Genomic DNA, 17,921 nt, shown 5'->3' with positions numbered 1-17,921 from the left:
CCTAATATTGTTCCGTCTGGAGCGCGCCAAGAGGTCCTCACATTTTTCATCCAGATGTTTAACTTTAGTTGTCAGATGATCCACTGTAGATTGTAGTGTGGAGAGGATGTCAGAGTGGGATGAAGCGCTTTCTTCCAGCTCTTTTAAAGCGGTCTCGTGTACTGCTGATATGCCTCTCAGCTCAGAGATAGATTTCTGGACGTTTTCATTAAGTGATGAAATCTCGCCCCTGATGGTAGCAGAAACTTCTGTGATGCGGTTTTCTATGGTGGCACAAACCTCTGATCTGATCCGGTTCACATCTGCGCTTAAAGCAGCGATGGCCGCGAGCACCGTCTTATTAGAGGGTTCATCCACAAGATTGTCATCAGCCTCCGGGGCCTCCGAGCAAGGCGCGCTCGAGGTCTCTGGGCCAGTCTCAGGTGCCTCGCTTTTCTTGACTTTCGGTTTAACCATTGTCGAAACCGAGCAGAATATTTTGTTCCGGTGATTACCGCGACGTTTATGTTCTTCACGAAGTGGGTAACAATCGATGATTTTGCGTTTTTGCTCAGTTTTTGAACGGATTTTTGACGAGCTATCTGGAGGTGCATCTTAGCTTTCCATTGCTCGCTAGCGCCCCCCCTTGTCTTGACTTCATGCACACCGAGTTTGGTGGCGATTGAATTAATTCTCTTGGAGGAGTGTTTTAAATTCCACAGCAAGCGTTCTCCAAACAACCCATAATAGCTGACTTCCTGTTGGGCTGGCGTATAACTTAAGAGTGAGAAAGTTGCTCGGCCCGATGAGATCTATATGTGTACCGAGTTTCATATTAATTCATGCAAGCTAGTTTGATCTATGGACCAAGTTTTCGGACCCCATTCAAGGGGGCGCTGTTGAGCCCCCCTGCCATGCCTGGGTACCAGCTTCAGCCCGGCCCTGATGGCCGCAGGTTCTGACATGTGTGCAAAATTTAGTGCAGTTTGAGCACGTTAAGGGCCCCAAAAGCCCCTGAAACCTTGAAAAACAAGAATTAAACTCAAAAGACAACCCCCCCCCCCCCCCCACACACACACAGAGACGCAGAGGCAGAGAGAGAGAGGGAGAAAATCCACATTCAAACCAAAATATCTGACTTCCTGTTGGTCGGAGCTATTGAATGTAAATTAGAAAGTTGTCCGGCTCGATGAGACCAATATACATACCGATTTTTGTGACTGTACATAAAATTAACCCCCACACTTTTGTCAAAAGCATTTAGAAAGTGACACACTTCCTGCTGCCAGTTGGTGGCGCTATAACTTTGACTCACAATAGTGATCGGCCTCTTACAACGAACACACTGCTGAAGTTTCATCAAGATCAGTTAATGTATGCAGAAGTTATAACACACTTCCTGTGTCCCATTATTCGCCATAAATTCGTTTCCTCGCCACAGCCAAACCATTCGAGATATCAAAAATCCGTTCGCAAGAATTCATCCTCAATGTCTTGACTTCATTCACACCGAGTTTGGTGGCGATCGGATGAATTCCCTAGGAGGAATATTTCACATTCCATTGTATGCGTTTTCCAAACAACGTATAATAACCGACTTCCTGTTGGGCTGGTGTAAAACTTAGAGCACGAAAGTTGTTCGGCCCAATGGGATCTATATGTGTACTGAGTTTCATATTATTACATGCAAGCATGTTTGATTTATGGACCAAGTTTTCGGACACCATTCCAGGGGGCGCTGTCGAGCCCCCCTGCCACGCCCGGGTACCAGCTTCAGCCCGGCCCTGATGGCCGCAGGTTCTGACATGTGTGCAAAATTTCAAGAGTTTTTGAGCATGTTAAGGGCCCCAAAAGTGGCAAAAAGGCAGAAAAAAAAAAAAAAAATATATATATATATATATATATATATATATATATATATCCTTCCGGAAACAATAGGGCCTTCGCCCTTTGGGCTTGGGCCCTAATAATCCTTAGAAGAACAATAGGGCTCTGCGCCCTTTCAGGGCTTGGGCCCTAATAATAAACAAAGCAATTCCAAGAGGGTCCTCACACCATCGGTGCTCGGGCCCTAAATAGTAATACATGCATATACAGATCAAAGGGAGTATAAGAAACATCAATACAACTATGAAAATGTCAATGTCATTTTAGTTCAAGTAATAAAAATACTCACCACACGTTTTTCTCTGAAGTCTATTCCCACTGTGGTGATGAATTTGGAGTTGAATTTGCTGTCTGTGTACTGATATAGGAAGCTGGTCTTTCCCACCCCAGAGTCCCCCAGTGCGAGGAACTTGATGAGGTAATCATAGTCCCCATCGGACATACTGAGAGCTGAGTGAGGACCTGCGATGGACAAACACAGAGCAGTGTTATTGTAGTATCATTGATAGACAATGCCATTCAAAGGTTTGGGGTCAGTAAGATTTGTTTTGAAAGAAATTAATACTTTTATTCAGCAAGGAGTATTAAATTGATTAAAAGTGACAGTAAGACAATGTTACAAAATGTTACAATGTTACATTTATAATGTTACAAAAGTTTATATTTAATGAAAATGCTGTTCTTTTGAACTTCCCATTCATCAAAGAATCACAGTTGCATCACAGTTTCCCCCAAAATATGAAGCAACAACTCTTTTCAACATTGATAATAATCAGAAATGTTTCTTGAGCAGCAAATCAGCATATTAGAATGATTTCCGAAAGATCATGTGACACTAAAGACTGGAGTAATGAAAATTCAGCTTTGCATCACAGGAATAAGTTACATTTCAAAATATATTACAGTAGACAACGGTTATTTTAAATTGCAAATAATATTTCACAACATTACTGTATTTTTGATCAGATAAATGCAGCCATGGTTATGGTTAGGGGTCATTCCATGTCAAATCAACCAAATTCCGTAAACTTCCCCAGCTCAAATTTTTGATTTTGTAAATATTTTTTCTGTACAAAGATAAACAGAAATCATGATAAAATCCAAAATATTAAATGTCACAGATGTATTTAATGAGTAATTCACTATTTTGTAGAGGGGGGTCAAAATTACAATTTTCACCTGAGATTTGGAGCCAAATTAGAGGGGTGTAAAAATGACTTTAGAAAGATGGCAGCATCATTATTTTATTTTTTACACAGAAATTGGTAGGTCTATTAGTAAAATCTGTTGACTTTAGTAATCTTTGTTGCATGCCAACAGTGACAGTTCAAAAATGACAAAAAGCACTTGTGTTTTTTTGCCTCAAGTTAGCATGCCTGTAAAAAAAAAAAAAAAAAAAAAACCTTAATATCCTTTTAGATTCTGGTTCTTTTCCTTTTGGTATCTTCATTTTAAAGGCCCTCGATGGTTCAATCCCAGAGATTTGGTCATCTCAATGTGGCTCCACAAGTAAATTGGTACATTGTACACATTTTCAGTGGTCGAAAACCAAATGTGGGTCAATTTGTATACATCTTTTTTTCTTTTAAAGAGAAATATCTGAAGAGGTGTTTTTCTATCAACACAATTGCATAGAACATACCTGATGAGTGCCATAAATAGGCCTATTCTTTTTCCAAAGTTTGAATGCTTGTAAGTATTCAAGATATCTTAATATCCTTCTAGATTCTCATTCTTAACAAACTTTCCTTTTGAAATCTTCATTTTAAAGGCCATAGATAGTTCAGTCCCATAGATATGGGGATCTCAATGGAGCTCCATGTCCAAATATTTGAATTTTACCCATTTTCTGTGATGGGTTATGCGGGATGGCAAATGTGAGTTACTTTGCACACAGCTGATACTTATTGCATTACTGCCAAATTATTGTCATCAACATTCATGCTGACTTTAGCGAACCCCAAATGAAACCATTAATCAACAAAGTACATCAAGAGACCATTCTTTTTCAAGCATTTCGTTAAGAGGCGAGATGCAAACTTGAGGCAAAAAAACACAAGTGCTTTTTGTCATTTTTGAACTGTCACTGTTGGCATATAATTGATGCTGATGCAACATTTCATTGATGCAACAGTGCTGATTTAGTAACAGGAAACAAAAAAAAGAATAATTTGAGACAAGTGCTGCATATCTGTTTTAGAACAGTAAATATGCTTCTTAAACCCATTTTATTTGTTATTGGTCATGAGAGTCCATAAATGCTGAAATCCTGGAGATTAAATGAGGAAACAGACTTTGAAAAAGCACCTTCACACACTTGAATGCATCTACACAACAGCTTTTATTTCCACTCACATTTGTCAACTCAAGTTTCTTTTCACTGTTAATCGAGTGACTTAGGACTACAATACAGAGACATAATTTTGTTAAAAGTTGTGTTTCATAACCTTTGGTGGTATTTAACACTAGAGACAATCATTATCCGTCACTTTAGTCTTTAAAATAGTCATGCTCTATTTTCAAAAAATATTTCAGTGCTTGGTAATGTAGATTTAATGTGACATTGGAATCACAAGACCTTCTGTGATGAGAGCTTGTTAAGTCGCTTCATATGCTCTCATAATATGAACAAGTCGAAATAAACTGCAGAATTGTGATCTGGTCACTCACTTCATTTACTTTAAGTTTCACATAACCTCAACATTTTGCCCAAAAAGAAAAGCCCTGAAAATGACAGTAAGCTTTTACAGCACATCAATATATTTCTCACAAAGTATCGATGAACATTCTTCCTTTGTGAGATGATGTCATGTGTGAGCTTAAATAAAAAGAATGAAGCTGTGTCTAATTTTGAAGACTGCATCCTCAGGAGGCTGCTTCATTTCAGTGAACTAACCACTACATTCCAAACAAATTACAACAATTTATGCTTCACTAGGAATAATGGCCAATTTTATAAGTTACTGCTCTGGGGCCGTATTCACAAAGAATTTTAAGGCTAAAAGTAGCTCCTAACTGGCGAATTTAGGAGCAACTCCTAAAAATAATGGGCGTGTCACTCATAACTTTAGGACTCCTAATTTTTTTCACTAAGAGTAATTCACGAAGCATTTTAGCCCTAAAAGTAGCACCTATGTCTGGGACAGCTTAAAAGAAGTCGAGAGGACTCCTAACTCACTAAGACCTATTCACAAACCGCTTTTTGTGGCATTTCACGTTGCGATGTTTTGAAATGCGTATGCGGCGGCTACAGGAGCTTCCAATCGCGAGGGAACGATTTTGCATTGTAGGCATAACTAGGGATGCAATAACGCCACCAACAACAACCAAAACTAGGCTACTCATTGCATGTAAACTAATTGTAACGTTTTATTGTGAATCAAATTAAAATGTTCTTCTCTTTGCAAACGTAAGCAGAGGCATACAGTATAGTGACAGATTAATTCAATAATGTTGCAAAGATATTGCATCAATCCATATGTTTCATTAGGCTACTAGGCTATTTGTTTTGCCTTACTCTTTATTCATTTAGGCTATTTATTCAGTTATTCATCATCTTCCGTCCTTCGCACTACTTGTGTAGCGCACGCATTCTCAGACCTGTCACCTGTCACTCTTCATCGTAGGGGAGGTGTTTGGAATCATTCCCGCGTTACAATCATCAGCCAATCAAGGTGGTCACTTCAGTCAAGCTCGTGCATGAGTAATGACGTCATCCATAGCAACGAAGACTCACTCTTAGTTTAGGAGTTGTCATTCTTCTTTACTAAGAGTAGGTCTGAAAGGCGTTGTGAATAACTTTTAAGAGAAAACTCCTAGCTAAAATCTTTTAGTGCGATTTAGGAGTACTCCTAGTGGTAAGATAAAATGCTTTGTGAATACGGCCCCTGATCTTTATGATGTATGCGGCCGACAAATGCGACCTCAGGAGGACGCAGCCTTCAAAATGAGACACGTCTTGAGTGTGTAAAACCTGTTCCTGTTTCAACAGCCCAATGATTTCATAATGTCTTGATGCACATCTTGTCTTGTCATGTCCGCAAACACAACTGAGGAAAGAAAAGCATCTGTGAGAATGTTCAGTGGGGGTTCTTCAGACTGCATTAAAGCGGATCATATGACTCCAGAAAGAACAAAAACTCGAACAAATGACCACATTATTTCACGAGGCAGGGCTAAAGACCATCCTGACCATAAGCTGCTTAACGTCTGGGGCTGATCGGATCCATCCAGCGAGACCACAGAAGACTTTTCTTGGGTTCATCTTTCTGGCTGATCAGAGAACTGCGCAGGTGTTTCTTTGACTTGCTAACTTTTTGGACCATTCTTTTGAAAGAATTGCTAACATGCAGTCAAACGTGACACTCAACAAACCTAGCCAGGAGTGTGTTTCTCATACAATGACGTAACTCCGTACTTTACTACCATAGTACGATGCATTGTTGAAGAAATCAACTAGCTAGTCATGACTGTTTCCCAAAACCGTATTGTTGCAAATTGGTCGTTCAACCACGATGGTTAACCCTCTGGGGACCAAGGTGTTTTTGGGGCCCTTGAGATGTTCTGACATGCTCTGACATTTGTGCTTTTTTCAGTTATTTATAAACATGTTAATGGCAAAGGTGTAAATTCACTCTATATAGCACAAACAGGCCTACCATAATATGCGAGCAACATGTATGTAGATGTTTGTATTTTTAAGAGAATAATGTTTATGCGTGGTTATTTAAAAAAATAAAAATGAAAGTTGCTGAAATAAGACCACAAAACTCATACAAAATATGTGCCCACAAGACTTTTGACTAATGGATGTTGTCTCTTCGAGTTCTGGCTTCAAAATTATGTGAAAATAGTCTTGCTTTATCGTTCACAAAAAAAAAATACATTGATTTAAATAGTGTAAAACAGGTTTTGCTTGGAAAGCCCATATGCGAGGGGGGCGTGAAGAAGGAGTAGTTTACACCTGAGATTACAATGTCCCACCCACTCTGCATAATGACTCTGCCTAATGAGCCATTCTTTCAGGTGTGACACTGACTGAGCCACAATGCAAGGACAAAAGATATATTTTGAAGAATATATTGACCATTTAAGATTTTGCTTACATCTATCTTGTAAATATGTTTTGCTATTTTATTAAAAAGGTTACAATTACAACAATAATTACAATTTCAACAATATTTCAAGTGTACTCTTTCTTTGTAAAAAAAAAGAAAGATTATAGGCCTACATTTTATCATATGTATTCATTAGTTTGAATATAGCCAACATTGGAACATCTAACATCTTAGTCTATGACTTTATTTTTAGCAAAAATAGTATTTTTTATATATATATATATATATATATATATATATATATATATATATACAGTGCTATGCATAAGTGAATACACCCATGCTAAAGTTGACTAAAAAGAGGAATAAAAAATCATATTTTGGAAATTGAACTTAATGCCTTAATTTAAAAAATTAGGAAAAATCCAACCTTTAAGGACACCAATTTTCTTTGTGAATGAATAATGTATCGTAAATAAATAAATGTTCTTCCTTAAAATACATGGTGCATAAGTGAGTACACCCCTATGTTAAATTCCAATAGAGGCAGGCAGATTTTTATTTTTAAGTATTTTTTTTTATTTATTTTTTAGGATACTATGCATCCTGATAAAGTTCCCTTGGCCTTTGGAATTAAAATAGCCCCACATCATCACATAGCCTTCACCATACCTAGAGATTGGCATGGTTTTATTTCAGTTAGCCTAAAAGCTAGTTTGATTTGCATTGAGAGATGATCTTATGGAAAGTACCCCATGCCAATCTCTAGGTATGGTGAAGGCTATGTGATGGGAGATCGGAGGTATGGAACCATTTTAAACAAGTCGTGGGAGTGACAACATATGTGTTGGCTTTGTCGAGTGTTCATGTTTTTTTTTTTACGTTTCTTCATTCGGATCTATTTGCGATCCATTCCATTCTGAATAAACAAACAACGCAGTTTACATGCTTCGTCCTTGTTGCATTATTCATTGAGATAATTCTAAACAGATTTCTGTAGTTCAAACAGCTCGGAATTGTAGTTGAGAACGTCAGTTTTAACGGCACACGTATTAAAAAATGGTCGGGTTTAAATCGGGCTCTGGCTCATGATTGCAGTTAATGTGTCGGGCCGGGCCGGGCTCGGACACAACGTGCACGTGCTCGGGTAGGGTCGGGCTTGATTTTTTGGGCCCGATCTAAGCTCTAACACGCACATGCGCACTCTTCAAAAAAGGTGCTTTAAACCTCTTGACAAACTAAAAGACGTAAATTACATTTGTATGTCTTCTAAATGTCAGCTTGCTTATTTGGCTCAAGATAAGGATTAATTGAGACCACGTCATGCAAACAAGAAACTACTGTATGCTTCTAAGTTACCACAAGTTGAGATCTGCCATTCCAACCACAACTTTGCGATGCTGTTTGCGAATGTTCGTTAGAATTATGATTTTGGGAAACACAGACTAGCTGAACTATGCTGATATCGACGGAACTTTAGTTGGCTAACGATGCTTTTGGGAAACACACCCCTGTTCAGGTATTTCATGTGTTCTAGCTCAAGCACACCTGGAGCAACTAATGAAGCCCTTGATTAGTTACATCAGGTGTGCTTGAGACCACACCTGTTTTGCAGATTTGTGTTGTTGGGAGGGATTCTATTCAGGGGATTGAATAATTTTGAGACTGCAGATGTCATTAAAACTTCCATTTTCAGTTGAATTTGGAGAAATCACTTGAAACATTTGTTGTGTTGAGCTATTTATACTTTTGTTTGATTTGTTCATTGCAAACAGCTTAAAGTCTGTAAATTTTGCCAATAAACCTGATTTGGAATGGAGGTTGAATAATTTCGATTACAACTGTATATTAGAGGTGTAAAGGTACACAAACATGACAGTTCGGTACGTTTTGAAGTCACATTTCACTACAGCAGGGGGGAGAAAACTAAACATAAAATTGCTTTTTTATTAAACTAGTTTTTTTTTAACAATAATTACAAATTTCTTAAGGGTAAAAAAAAAAAATCTATCTTAGCTATTGCTGTAAACTATATAGGGAGCCCATTCTTGCACATCACTATAATATTAAAGGTTACAATTAACAACAGAGCCTGAATTATTACATTTAGTTGCTATTTACTTTTATATATAATAATCAACACTCAAATAAAAAAATACATGTAAATTGCACATAAGGCAGGTTTTGCATTAACTTCTAAATCTAGACTAATTATAAAGTAAATTTCCTACTCCAATTAATTTTTAAAATATAATCATTTACAAAGTGGCTGTCATAACTTGTTTTCATGACAAATTTATTTAATCAAGACATTACTAACAGGTTAAGTATAATGAATAGGCTAATATAGTGCATATACGAAATGCTTCTCTCTAAAGTTAATTTCTCTAGCGAACTAACCAGCTGTCAACACTAAATGCCTGAGATAAATGTAATGTTACGTGAGATATTATTCTCAAGCTTTTTTGGCTTTTTTACTGGCTGAGAGATGTAAACATCAATCGATCGTCTCATCTTCTTCTTCTGCGCTTTTTACTGGTAGCAAAGTAAGCAAACAGCGTTTCATTACCGCACATGCACCCTTCTGGACTGGAGTTCCATCTGGATCGCCTGTGACTCACTGTATTCATAGTGTGACTGCATGCACCGAACCGTGACATCCATACCATACAGTTCTGGATGAATACATGTACATTACAGCCCCAATCATTGCCTGAATTTCATTTCGATAAATGCTGGGGAATTCCCCCCTTACATGATTTAACAAATAAATTACGACTTTAAATTACAAAAAAAACTACTTTAGTGATGATGCAACACTGGCCCCACAGGGCAAGTGACAATTCGGTCAACTGTCCTGAAACGAAAGTTTTATTTTGCAGCATGCAATGTGGTATATCCTACTGCTGAATCACTCACACCGTTTGAGAAATTATGTGTCACAGAAAGGTTTTTAACTGATTTGCTCTGATAATCTTTGTGTATTAATTTAAGCATTTCATACATGCTATAGTGCATGTTTTCAGGAATACCCCCTTTATAGTCATGGAATCTGCACAAATGTGCAAAATCTGCGCAACACCCGCGATCCAGTGGCTAAAATCTGGCCCTACAGACCTTATTCACAGCAGCACCATCTTTGATTTTTGACAGGAATGACAGCGAGGCTGTGAGACATACATCTCTTCAGTGGGTTTTTGGATTGCTCTGCTAACGAAACACTACAAAAATATATTTCCAGGAAATTTCAGTAGACAAAAAAAACAAAAAACCTCCCGACAATATGAGCTATGAAAAATGATAAGTGATCTAGGATGTTTTTATACAGCTTTTTACAGAGGATGCTATTGAAAACACAGTAAATCTATCTCTCATAGCCTCACTTTCATATCCATCATGACGCTGCACTGAATAAGGTCTATAGCCTATATATAACATGCCATGTCACAAACTCAAATCATCTCGAACTGGTTTCTTGAACATGACAATGAGTTTACTATACTCAATTAGCCCCCACAGTCACCAGATCTCAATCCAAGCACCTTTGGGATGTGGTGGAAAGGGAGATCCGCATCATGGATGTGCAGCCGACAAATCTGCAGCAACTGTGTAATGTTATCAGGTCAGTATGGACCAAAACCTCAGGGGAATGTTTCCAGCACCTTGTTGAATCTATGCCACAAAGAATTAAGGCTATTCTGAATGCAAAAGAGGGTCCAACCCAGTACTAGCAAGGTGTACAGTACCTAATAAACTGGCAAGTGTGTGTGTGTGTGTGTGTGTGTGTGTGTGTGTGTGTGTGTGTGTGTGTGTGTGTGTGTGTGTGTGTGTGTGAGAGAGAGCAAGTCAATATATATTTATATAAATAAATAAATAAACATTAATAATAATAATAATAAATGTTTCAATTTAATCATTCATGAAATCATTCAGGAATCATGAAATAATTATAATATGCTGATTCAGCATTGTGTGACACTAAAGAAGACTGGAGTAATGATGCTGAAATTCAGCTTTGCATCACAGGAATAAATTACATTTTAGACTATATTATTATTGAAAAGAGTTACTTTAATATTTCATCATATTACTGCTTTTACCATTTTTTATCAAATAAATGCCCGGGTGAGTAATAGAAACTTATTTTCAAAAACTTTAGAAGACTTGTACCAACCCTAAACTTTTGTAAACTCTCAGCGACCAAAAAAAAACAAGAAAAAAACTTATCCAAACTTATCTAACAAGCACTAGTAGCCTATTCCCTGGGAGTTCATCAGAGTTCGAGTTGAAACCGCTTCCTAAAGCACCTCTGTTTAACCTATATGGGCTTATGAGTTTAAGATTACTAAGGCAAACGATCTTGCAAAAACAACGGTGTTATCAAAATGCAGTGAAATCATTTTGCCTAAAAGTACAAAGCGTTCAGATGTTTTATGCACGATTTACGCATAGCAAGGAGAAGGTGTAAAAAAAAAAAAAAAATTGTACCAACCAACATTTTTAAAAAACAATAAAAAAAAATTTAAGACCGGCTTTACAAATTATTTACGCACAAATTCGACCATGTTTCAATGAGACCAAATGTATTAGTTTATCACTACTGTTAACAATGGAAGCTGATGGATAAAAACAGTCACTTGATTCTACATGATCTTCTTAGCTCCACAGAATCACTATTATGAGGACAAATCTGTTCAACTTTAAGACTCTTACTTAGAAGGATCATACTCAAATCTGCAACTGGTTTTACATACTGTAGGTTACAGAAAAACAGACAAATTAGATGGTTAGAGAAAGTTTTCACTGTCTGGAAAGTGCATCGATTTGCAAAAACAACCTTATCTTTATGTGCTATAAGGATGAACACACAAACCCTGCTGTAGAATCAGTTCTAGACACAAATGGTGAGTGTTTGGCTGCATCTTTTGGTTGACACGTTTGTGATGTTCACTTGACACTACTGTAACTTCTGAAGACCGACAGACGCTTTAATTTCAGTTAGACATAGACACATCTACATAACACAAGTGCTTAAACAATCACTGGCCTTGTGCAACAGCTCAGCTAAATGCTCGAGTTTGAGTTGTGCTTCCCGTCCAACTAAAACAGCCCTGATGAAAGCCTGGATAAAGAACAGGAGAAACAGAGACGGAGGCTTTTATCAAACATTTCCAGCAGAGTACCACCCTGGGCGGCATGCCAGCGCTAGCGGAGAGAGCCGCCGATCCAGGAACAGAAAACTCTTCTGCATTTCACACCAGAGTTTCTTCACCGACAGTCAAGCTCTGACAAGTTGCCTTTTTTTTTAATTGTCCACTTCCCTCTTTTCAAGCTGTAGCCTACGTGTGAAAGACAAAATAACTATGCAGACCTACAGAAGCTCATAACGTTTGACCTGACACAAGAAATATAACAAGGCGCCTTTTTTTTTTTTTTTGGCCTGGTAGCCATTCCAAAACAACTACAATCACATTTTAACTATAACCTTTCAGGTTTAGAAGATGAATCTTGTGAACTAGCCTACTTGAAGTTAAATCTATAGGCTGTTCTAGATGGTTTCTTTCTGTCTGGCAAGAAAAAGGTATTTGTGACCTTCTGGTCTGCGTTGAAGTCATGTCAGAAATATCGTATTTACAAGTCTAAAGCACATGAACAACACCACAAAGTCAGAATTACGAGGAAACTCTGGATTTTCTGAAGTTTCCAAGTTGAAGGCATGTCAGTGAGAGTGCAGCGTCTATTAACAGTTAATTTGATGAATTTAAAAAAAAAAAATTATTTACAATAAAATTAGTTGCATGTACAAAATATGGGTAACACTTTACAATAAGGGTCAATTTGTTAACATTAGTAAACATGAACTAACAATGAAAAGTACTTCTAAAGCATTTATTCATCTTGAAATATTAATTTAAGCATTTGATTTATTAAATACAATATTAAAATCAAAAGGCGTATCTGTTAATATTATTTAATGGGCCTTGTATGGTTGACTTACTAATAATGAGTATTTATTATCTTTAACGTTAATGTTAGTTAATGCATTAACTAATGGAACCTTGGAGTAAAGCGTTATCAAAATATGATAGTATTGTACAATTACGGTAGAATGTAACTCTTCATAATTTGAATAAAAACATGAAAAGCAAAGTTAAAAAGAGAAGAGAGTTTTAAAAAAAATCATGCTTTTTTTGTAGAAAAGGTACACCGCCACCAAATTGCTCCGACCACAGTTATTTGAACACTCATGTCATAATTACTATACTTCCCAATTTGTAAACACAACCTTCCCAGGAGGACTTAAATGCACCATATGGCTCGGGTCCTTCCTTCAATGTGTGTCTGTGGGATTTTTTTCACCTGTTTTATGGTCCAGCAGGTGAAAATGGTGAATCGGACCACTTGGATCACAAGCAGTACACTCTCCTCAACAACATACATGATTTGAGAAATCATTCATGTCTGAAACACAAGTGCTGCAGGACGACACACAAGCTCAACTCTAATACTTAGACAAGCAATAGTGATGCAAATTGTACTAATACCAATAGAGCTATCTGAAATTACATTACAGGCTTAAATATGTGTTCAATTTGCTGAAAACATCTTCATTAACTAATAAAGAAATATATCAATTTTGCTATTGGATAGAAGTGTCCCAAGTGATTTTTGCCATGCCTTATATAAAGGCTCTGTTTGGTGTTTTGTGAACTGTAAGTTTTAACATTAGGCTTATCTAATAACCATCAGCTGGTGCTCATGTGCTCTTGGCATCCTGTCATGTGATCCTCGATTCCCAGCCCTGCCAAGACCCCGCTTAAAAACACACACGCATACACACAAAGCCAATGTTCATTTCATTTGCTTTCTCTAGAAAAGTGAAAAGGAGGGAAAAAACAGAGGGGAAAACAATAAGCCAGTTTAAATGATTTGAGCTTTGTGGGAAGTTATTCTTAGGATAGATTACTCTTTTGAGACGCTTAAAGGAATGATTCAACCAAAAATCTCACTTTCATGTTCCACATTACAAATGTTTTTCCAAGCTACACGAAACAAAATGTTTAGCAGAATATTCTGACAACATGCAATAAAACTGAACAGGCTTTCAAGCTCTAAAAATACAGTAGTCCATACGACTTGTGTACTATATTCCAAGTCTTCGTAAGTTATATGAGATTTGTGTGTGGAACTGACTGATATTTAAGTCTATATTAAATATTTATTGAAAAGTGTCCCTTCTGCTGTAGTTCTCAAATTTCCGAACATTCAAATATGGTTTCATTCACTTATAATAACTTATTCAACATTAAGATGTCTCAAGCCTGATGTAAGTGACATCAATGTAATTGGTTCTTGAATATCTCTGGTGGTGACTAAACATTATTGAAAAAAAAGGAAGAAAGAAAATAGCAGATTTGGAATGACATCAGGGTGAGAAATGTTCATTTTGGAGGGTGAAATATTCATTGAAGTCTCAAACTTCAACTTTTACTCTGTGTTACAAATAAAAGGTGTCAAATTCAGAATACCACTGCGATCATGGTAAATCAATCCACACAGAATAGATCAATTCTGAGTCACAAACATAATGTCTTACAGTTACTTAAAGTATTTCCAAAGTTAAGCAAGGAAGAAAGGAAAATCAATCATTCAGAACAAAAATTATCCCTAAACCACAGGTTTCTGACAGGTAACCTGATATGGGAGTGAAACAGTGTATTTCCCCAAGTGAGGCAGGTAAATTCCCAGGACGATTCTTCCTCTCTGGATCATAATTTTAGGTCATGTGTGTTTGAGATGACTACATCTGATCTGGGATAGAGCCACATGTGTGTACAGATAACTCAAACCCATGAACGGCAGCTGTTTATCACTAAACACTCATCATTATTATGACTAAAGTAACTAGTCTTAGGACACACTATATGTAAGATGTTTATAAGGTATAAACCTCATCATTAGATATTGCGTGTTTGTTGAGTCTATAAAAAAAATTCATTATCAAAAGACCAAATTGTAAGACTTTAAAATAAACGTGTTGACAAGACATTATCAAACTGTTATTATCACCCTTTGAAGAGTTAAAAACGAATATATGTACTTACCAGGACAGTGACCTCCGAACGTCTGTTGATCTAGTTGGATTTTAAAAGCTCTTTCGAAAATATTAAACCACCGGAGAACAAGTACAAAATGTGTGATACTTTTGCAGCGATGGACACTTTGTTTCCTAAAGTTGCTCCCACACCTACATGAAGCACCAGTGCGTGTGTACGCGGCCGTTCAGTGACACAATACTTCCCGTGCAGCAGCGCCAATCCGTTTAGCTCATAATTATTAATTAGGTAAGGGCTGACGTTGCTTAGAGACCTTCCTAGAGCGTTGAGCGACCACCCCATCAAATAAAGTTATTAATATTATGAGCCCAGCCTCTACCATAAAATCAGCCAATCATGAAGTACTGTCGGACGAACGTTGCGTTCTAAATATTCATAAGCCAAGCCTTCGCCATAGTAGGATGCGTTCGTTTGCGCCACTTCTTCTGTTAAGAACACACACACACACACACACACACACACACACACACACACACACACACACACACACACAAAAAAAAAACCTTCTAAGTTTTAAATTGATTTAACTAGTGCCAGGCTTTGGTTTTTGCATTTAGAATAATGTTTTAAATACGCACAAATAGTGCAACAGGAGAGTACTCTTTCAGAGCCATAAGTCTGTATGTAACGTTAGCGACATCTGGTGGTATGACGTCAAAGGTACCTTCTATCAGTGAATTCTCCATGTTTACACATTTTGTAATACATGATTCCTCTTTATTTGTTTATTTTATTATCATTATTTTATAAAAAAATATAAAAAAATCTTTATTTTTTAAATGAACATTTAGAAAATTTTGCCAGGATGCAAGCTTATGCTCTCAACTGTACAGCAGATGGAAACTTGGCACTGAAGTTGCATTTAAAGGGATAGTTCACCCAAAAATGAAAATTGTCATCATTTACTCCACCTCAAGTTGTTCCATAAATGTACGAATTTCTTTCTTCTGCTGAGCACAAAGCAAGACATTTTGAAGAATGTCAGCAACCAAACAGTTGTTGTGGGGCACCACTGACTCCCATAGTATGAAAAAGAAAAAAACCCTATGTAAGTCAGTGGTCACAACATTCTTCAAAATCTCTTTGACATTCCACATAACAAAGAAATTCATACATGTTTGGAACAAATTGTGGGTGAGTAAATTTTTCTTACCTCTTATGTAGTAGCACAATGTTTAGACAAAAAATTCTGTATTTCAGCATGATTTCCGTGTGGAATCATGCACTTGTATTTTTTTTATTTTTTTTTATAATGTGAATGTTTTTATCTCTCTTGTGTGTGTATTAATATAAGATGCTTTGTTTTTAGGGTGACTTTTTTAAAACATTTTGTCAAGGGTCTACAGATGAAAAATAGCCTTTTTGGCTAATTTGGGCACATTTACATCTACGTATGTTTATTAATGTGCACTGCCCCTGTAAACAAATGTAAAAGTAAATGATGACAGAATTTTAATTTTGGGTAAACTATCCCTTTAAGCCTAATTATATATTATATTCTAGCTTTACTATTGCATATAAAATACTGTTGTATACATGCAACTTTGCTAGTTTTATTGCAAATGGAAAAAAGCCATTTATCTAAACAAATTTACTGTCAATACAGTATACAGACAGTGCATCCATAAATGAACAGAATGGTGTAGAATTGTTTTTGCTTATTTGCAGTGACAATAAGGCATTTTATTTAGAACCTTTTAGTGGTCATTTACAAAGTATATGAAAATAACAAGCATTTAACATTAAAACTCTCACACAAACTCTTGTTCAACATCAGTCTTTGGTTGCAGATGCATTTGCTTGTACTTCTTGTTGGGTGGCTTCCGCTCTCTGCTCCTCTGAGTCTGGTTTGAGGTCTTGATCTGGTGCAGTTGTTGGAGGTTTTCTGGGTGACTCAAACATAGGCCTGTATATATACACACCTCCCACCACTCCAACCAGAGTAGCAACTGCTATCTGATTAAAGGGAATCCGTCTTCCAAACATGATCTTATGTTATGAAGGAACACAGCCCATTAGAGACACAAAACATCCCACTCCTGAAAAGAAAGAAAAAAGGAAATTCAGTAGTTATATTGTTTATCAGATCTTCTGTTAATAGTATTTTGCATATGCATTAATGATGTATAATTGCACAATCTGTACATTACAGTACATCAGCGTGTATTGTAGATGACAATATTCACTTAAACATTGAAGCTTACGCAGGAACACTACGATAACATTATACCACGTCAACTGTTTTTCTTACTCACCCTGATGTTTTCAATATTTTCCAAAATTTAACTGAGTTTTGACAGACGGGAACAGTCAAAACCATAGACTAAAAAAAAAAAGGTTAAAACACATGTAAGACAAGGACGAACCATGGGACGAACGAACGACTACAACTCACGCAGGCCAAATGTGACGTGTACATTTCCGCCTTTTTTTTCTTCCCAAAATACATTCATAATAATGTTTCAAAGCCTATTTAATGAGCCACGAAACATATTTAAATTAACCTAAAACTATTATAAACATTACATATTAAGCGTTACAAAACCTGCATTTATGTCCTTATTACATAATTCATGAGGTACTGTGGGACGGTCGCCATCATAGATATCAGAGCCAGACATTCTCTGTAGATATCTATATGTAGATACCACATTGCACCGCTTGACACGTAGGTGCGCCCGCCATCTTGCAACGGTCAGCGTGCCGTCACTCACAGTAAGAATCCAATGATGCCACATTATAGCACAGCTTCTGGTTGTGAAACCGTCGAGATTTAAATTCCCGAAGAAATGGGATAACCTTTCACATGTGGTCTTGGTTTGTGTTTTTATAAGTATTAAAACAATAGTACAATAGTTTTTTTTTTTTTTTTTTTTTCTGA

At 36.9% G+C, this 17,921-nt stretch overlaps 2 protein-coding genes across 4 annotated transcripts in view; both read right to left on the bottom strand.

Annotated features, from left to right (window-relative positions):
• The window catches only part of rab27a (RAB27A, member RAS oncogene family), a 94,631-nt gene extending 79,392 nt beyond the window's left edge, over positions 1 to 15,239 (bottom strand). The window contains exons 1-2 of the mRNA XM_084409869.1: positions 15,029 to 15,239; positions 2,156 to 2,328 (exon numbers count right to left, since the gene is read on the bottom strand). Coding sequence (XP_084265995.1) covers positions 2,156 to 2,308 — 153 coding nt within the window. The 5' untranslated portion in view covers positions 2,309 to 2,328; positions 15,029 to 15,239. The remainder of the gene's footprint in view (positions 1 to 2,155; positions 2,329 to 15,028) is intronic.
• A 1,341-nt stretch (positions 15,240 to 16,580) lies between these two features.
• Positions 16,581 to 17,668, bottom strand: pigbos1 (PIGB opposite strand 1). Of its 3 annotated transcripts, none has more exons than XM_084409156.1 (3): positions 17,586 to 17,668; positions 17,296 to 17,363; positions 16,581 to 17,079 (listed from the first exon to the last, which is right to left on the bottom strand). In XM_084409156.1, the coding sequence occupies exon 3, from the start codon at positions 17,024 to 17,026 to the stop codon at positions 16,814 to 16,816; it is 213 nt and encodes a 70-aa protein (XP_084265282.1). In that variant the 5' UTR covers positions 17,027 to 17,079; positions 17,296 to 17,363; positions 17,586 to 17,668; the 3' UTR covers positions 16,581 to 16,813. The 3 variants fall into 3 exon arrangements, with proteins under 3 accessions (XP_084265282.1, XP_084265283.1, XP_084265284.1); XM_084409157.1 differs by having other exon boundaries at positions 17,607 to 17,651; XM_084409158.1 differs by having other exon boundaries at positions 17,590 to 17,608.
• Positions 17,669 to 17,921: the final 253 nt, after the last annotated feature.

Source organism: Rutilus rutilus (genome assembly GCF_951802725.1).
Source record: "Rutilus rutilus genome assembly, chromosome: 5".
Lineage (NCBI taxonomy): Eukaryota > Metazoa > Chordata > Actinopteri > Cypriniformes > Leuciscidae > Rutilus > Rutilus rutilus.
This window is presented reverse-complemented; position numbering and strand designations above follow the sequence as displayed.

Excerpts from the sequence above, each read along its gene's own strand:
- pigbos1 (XM_084409156.1), bottom strand. The coding sequence starts at position 17,026 with ATGTTTGGAAGACGGATTCCCTTTAATCAGATAGCAGTTGCTACTCTG.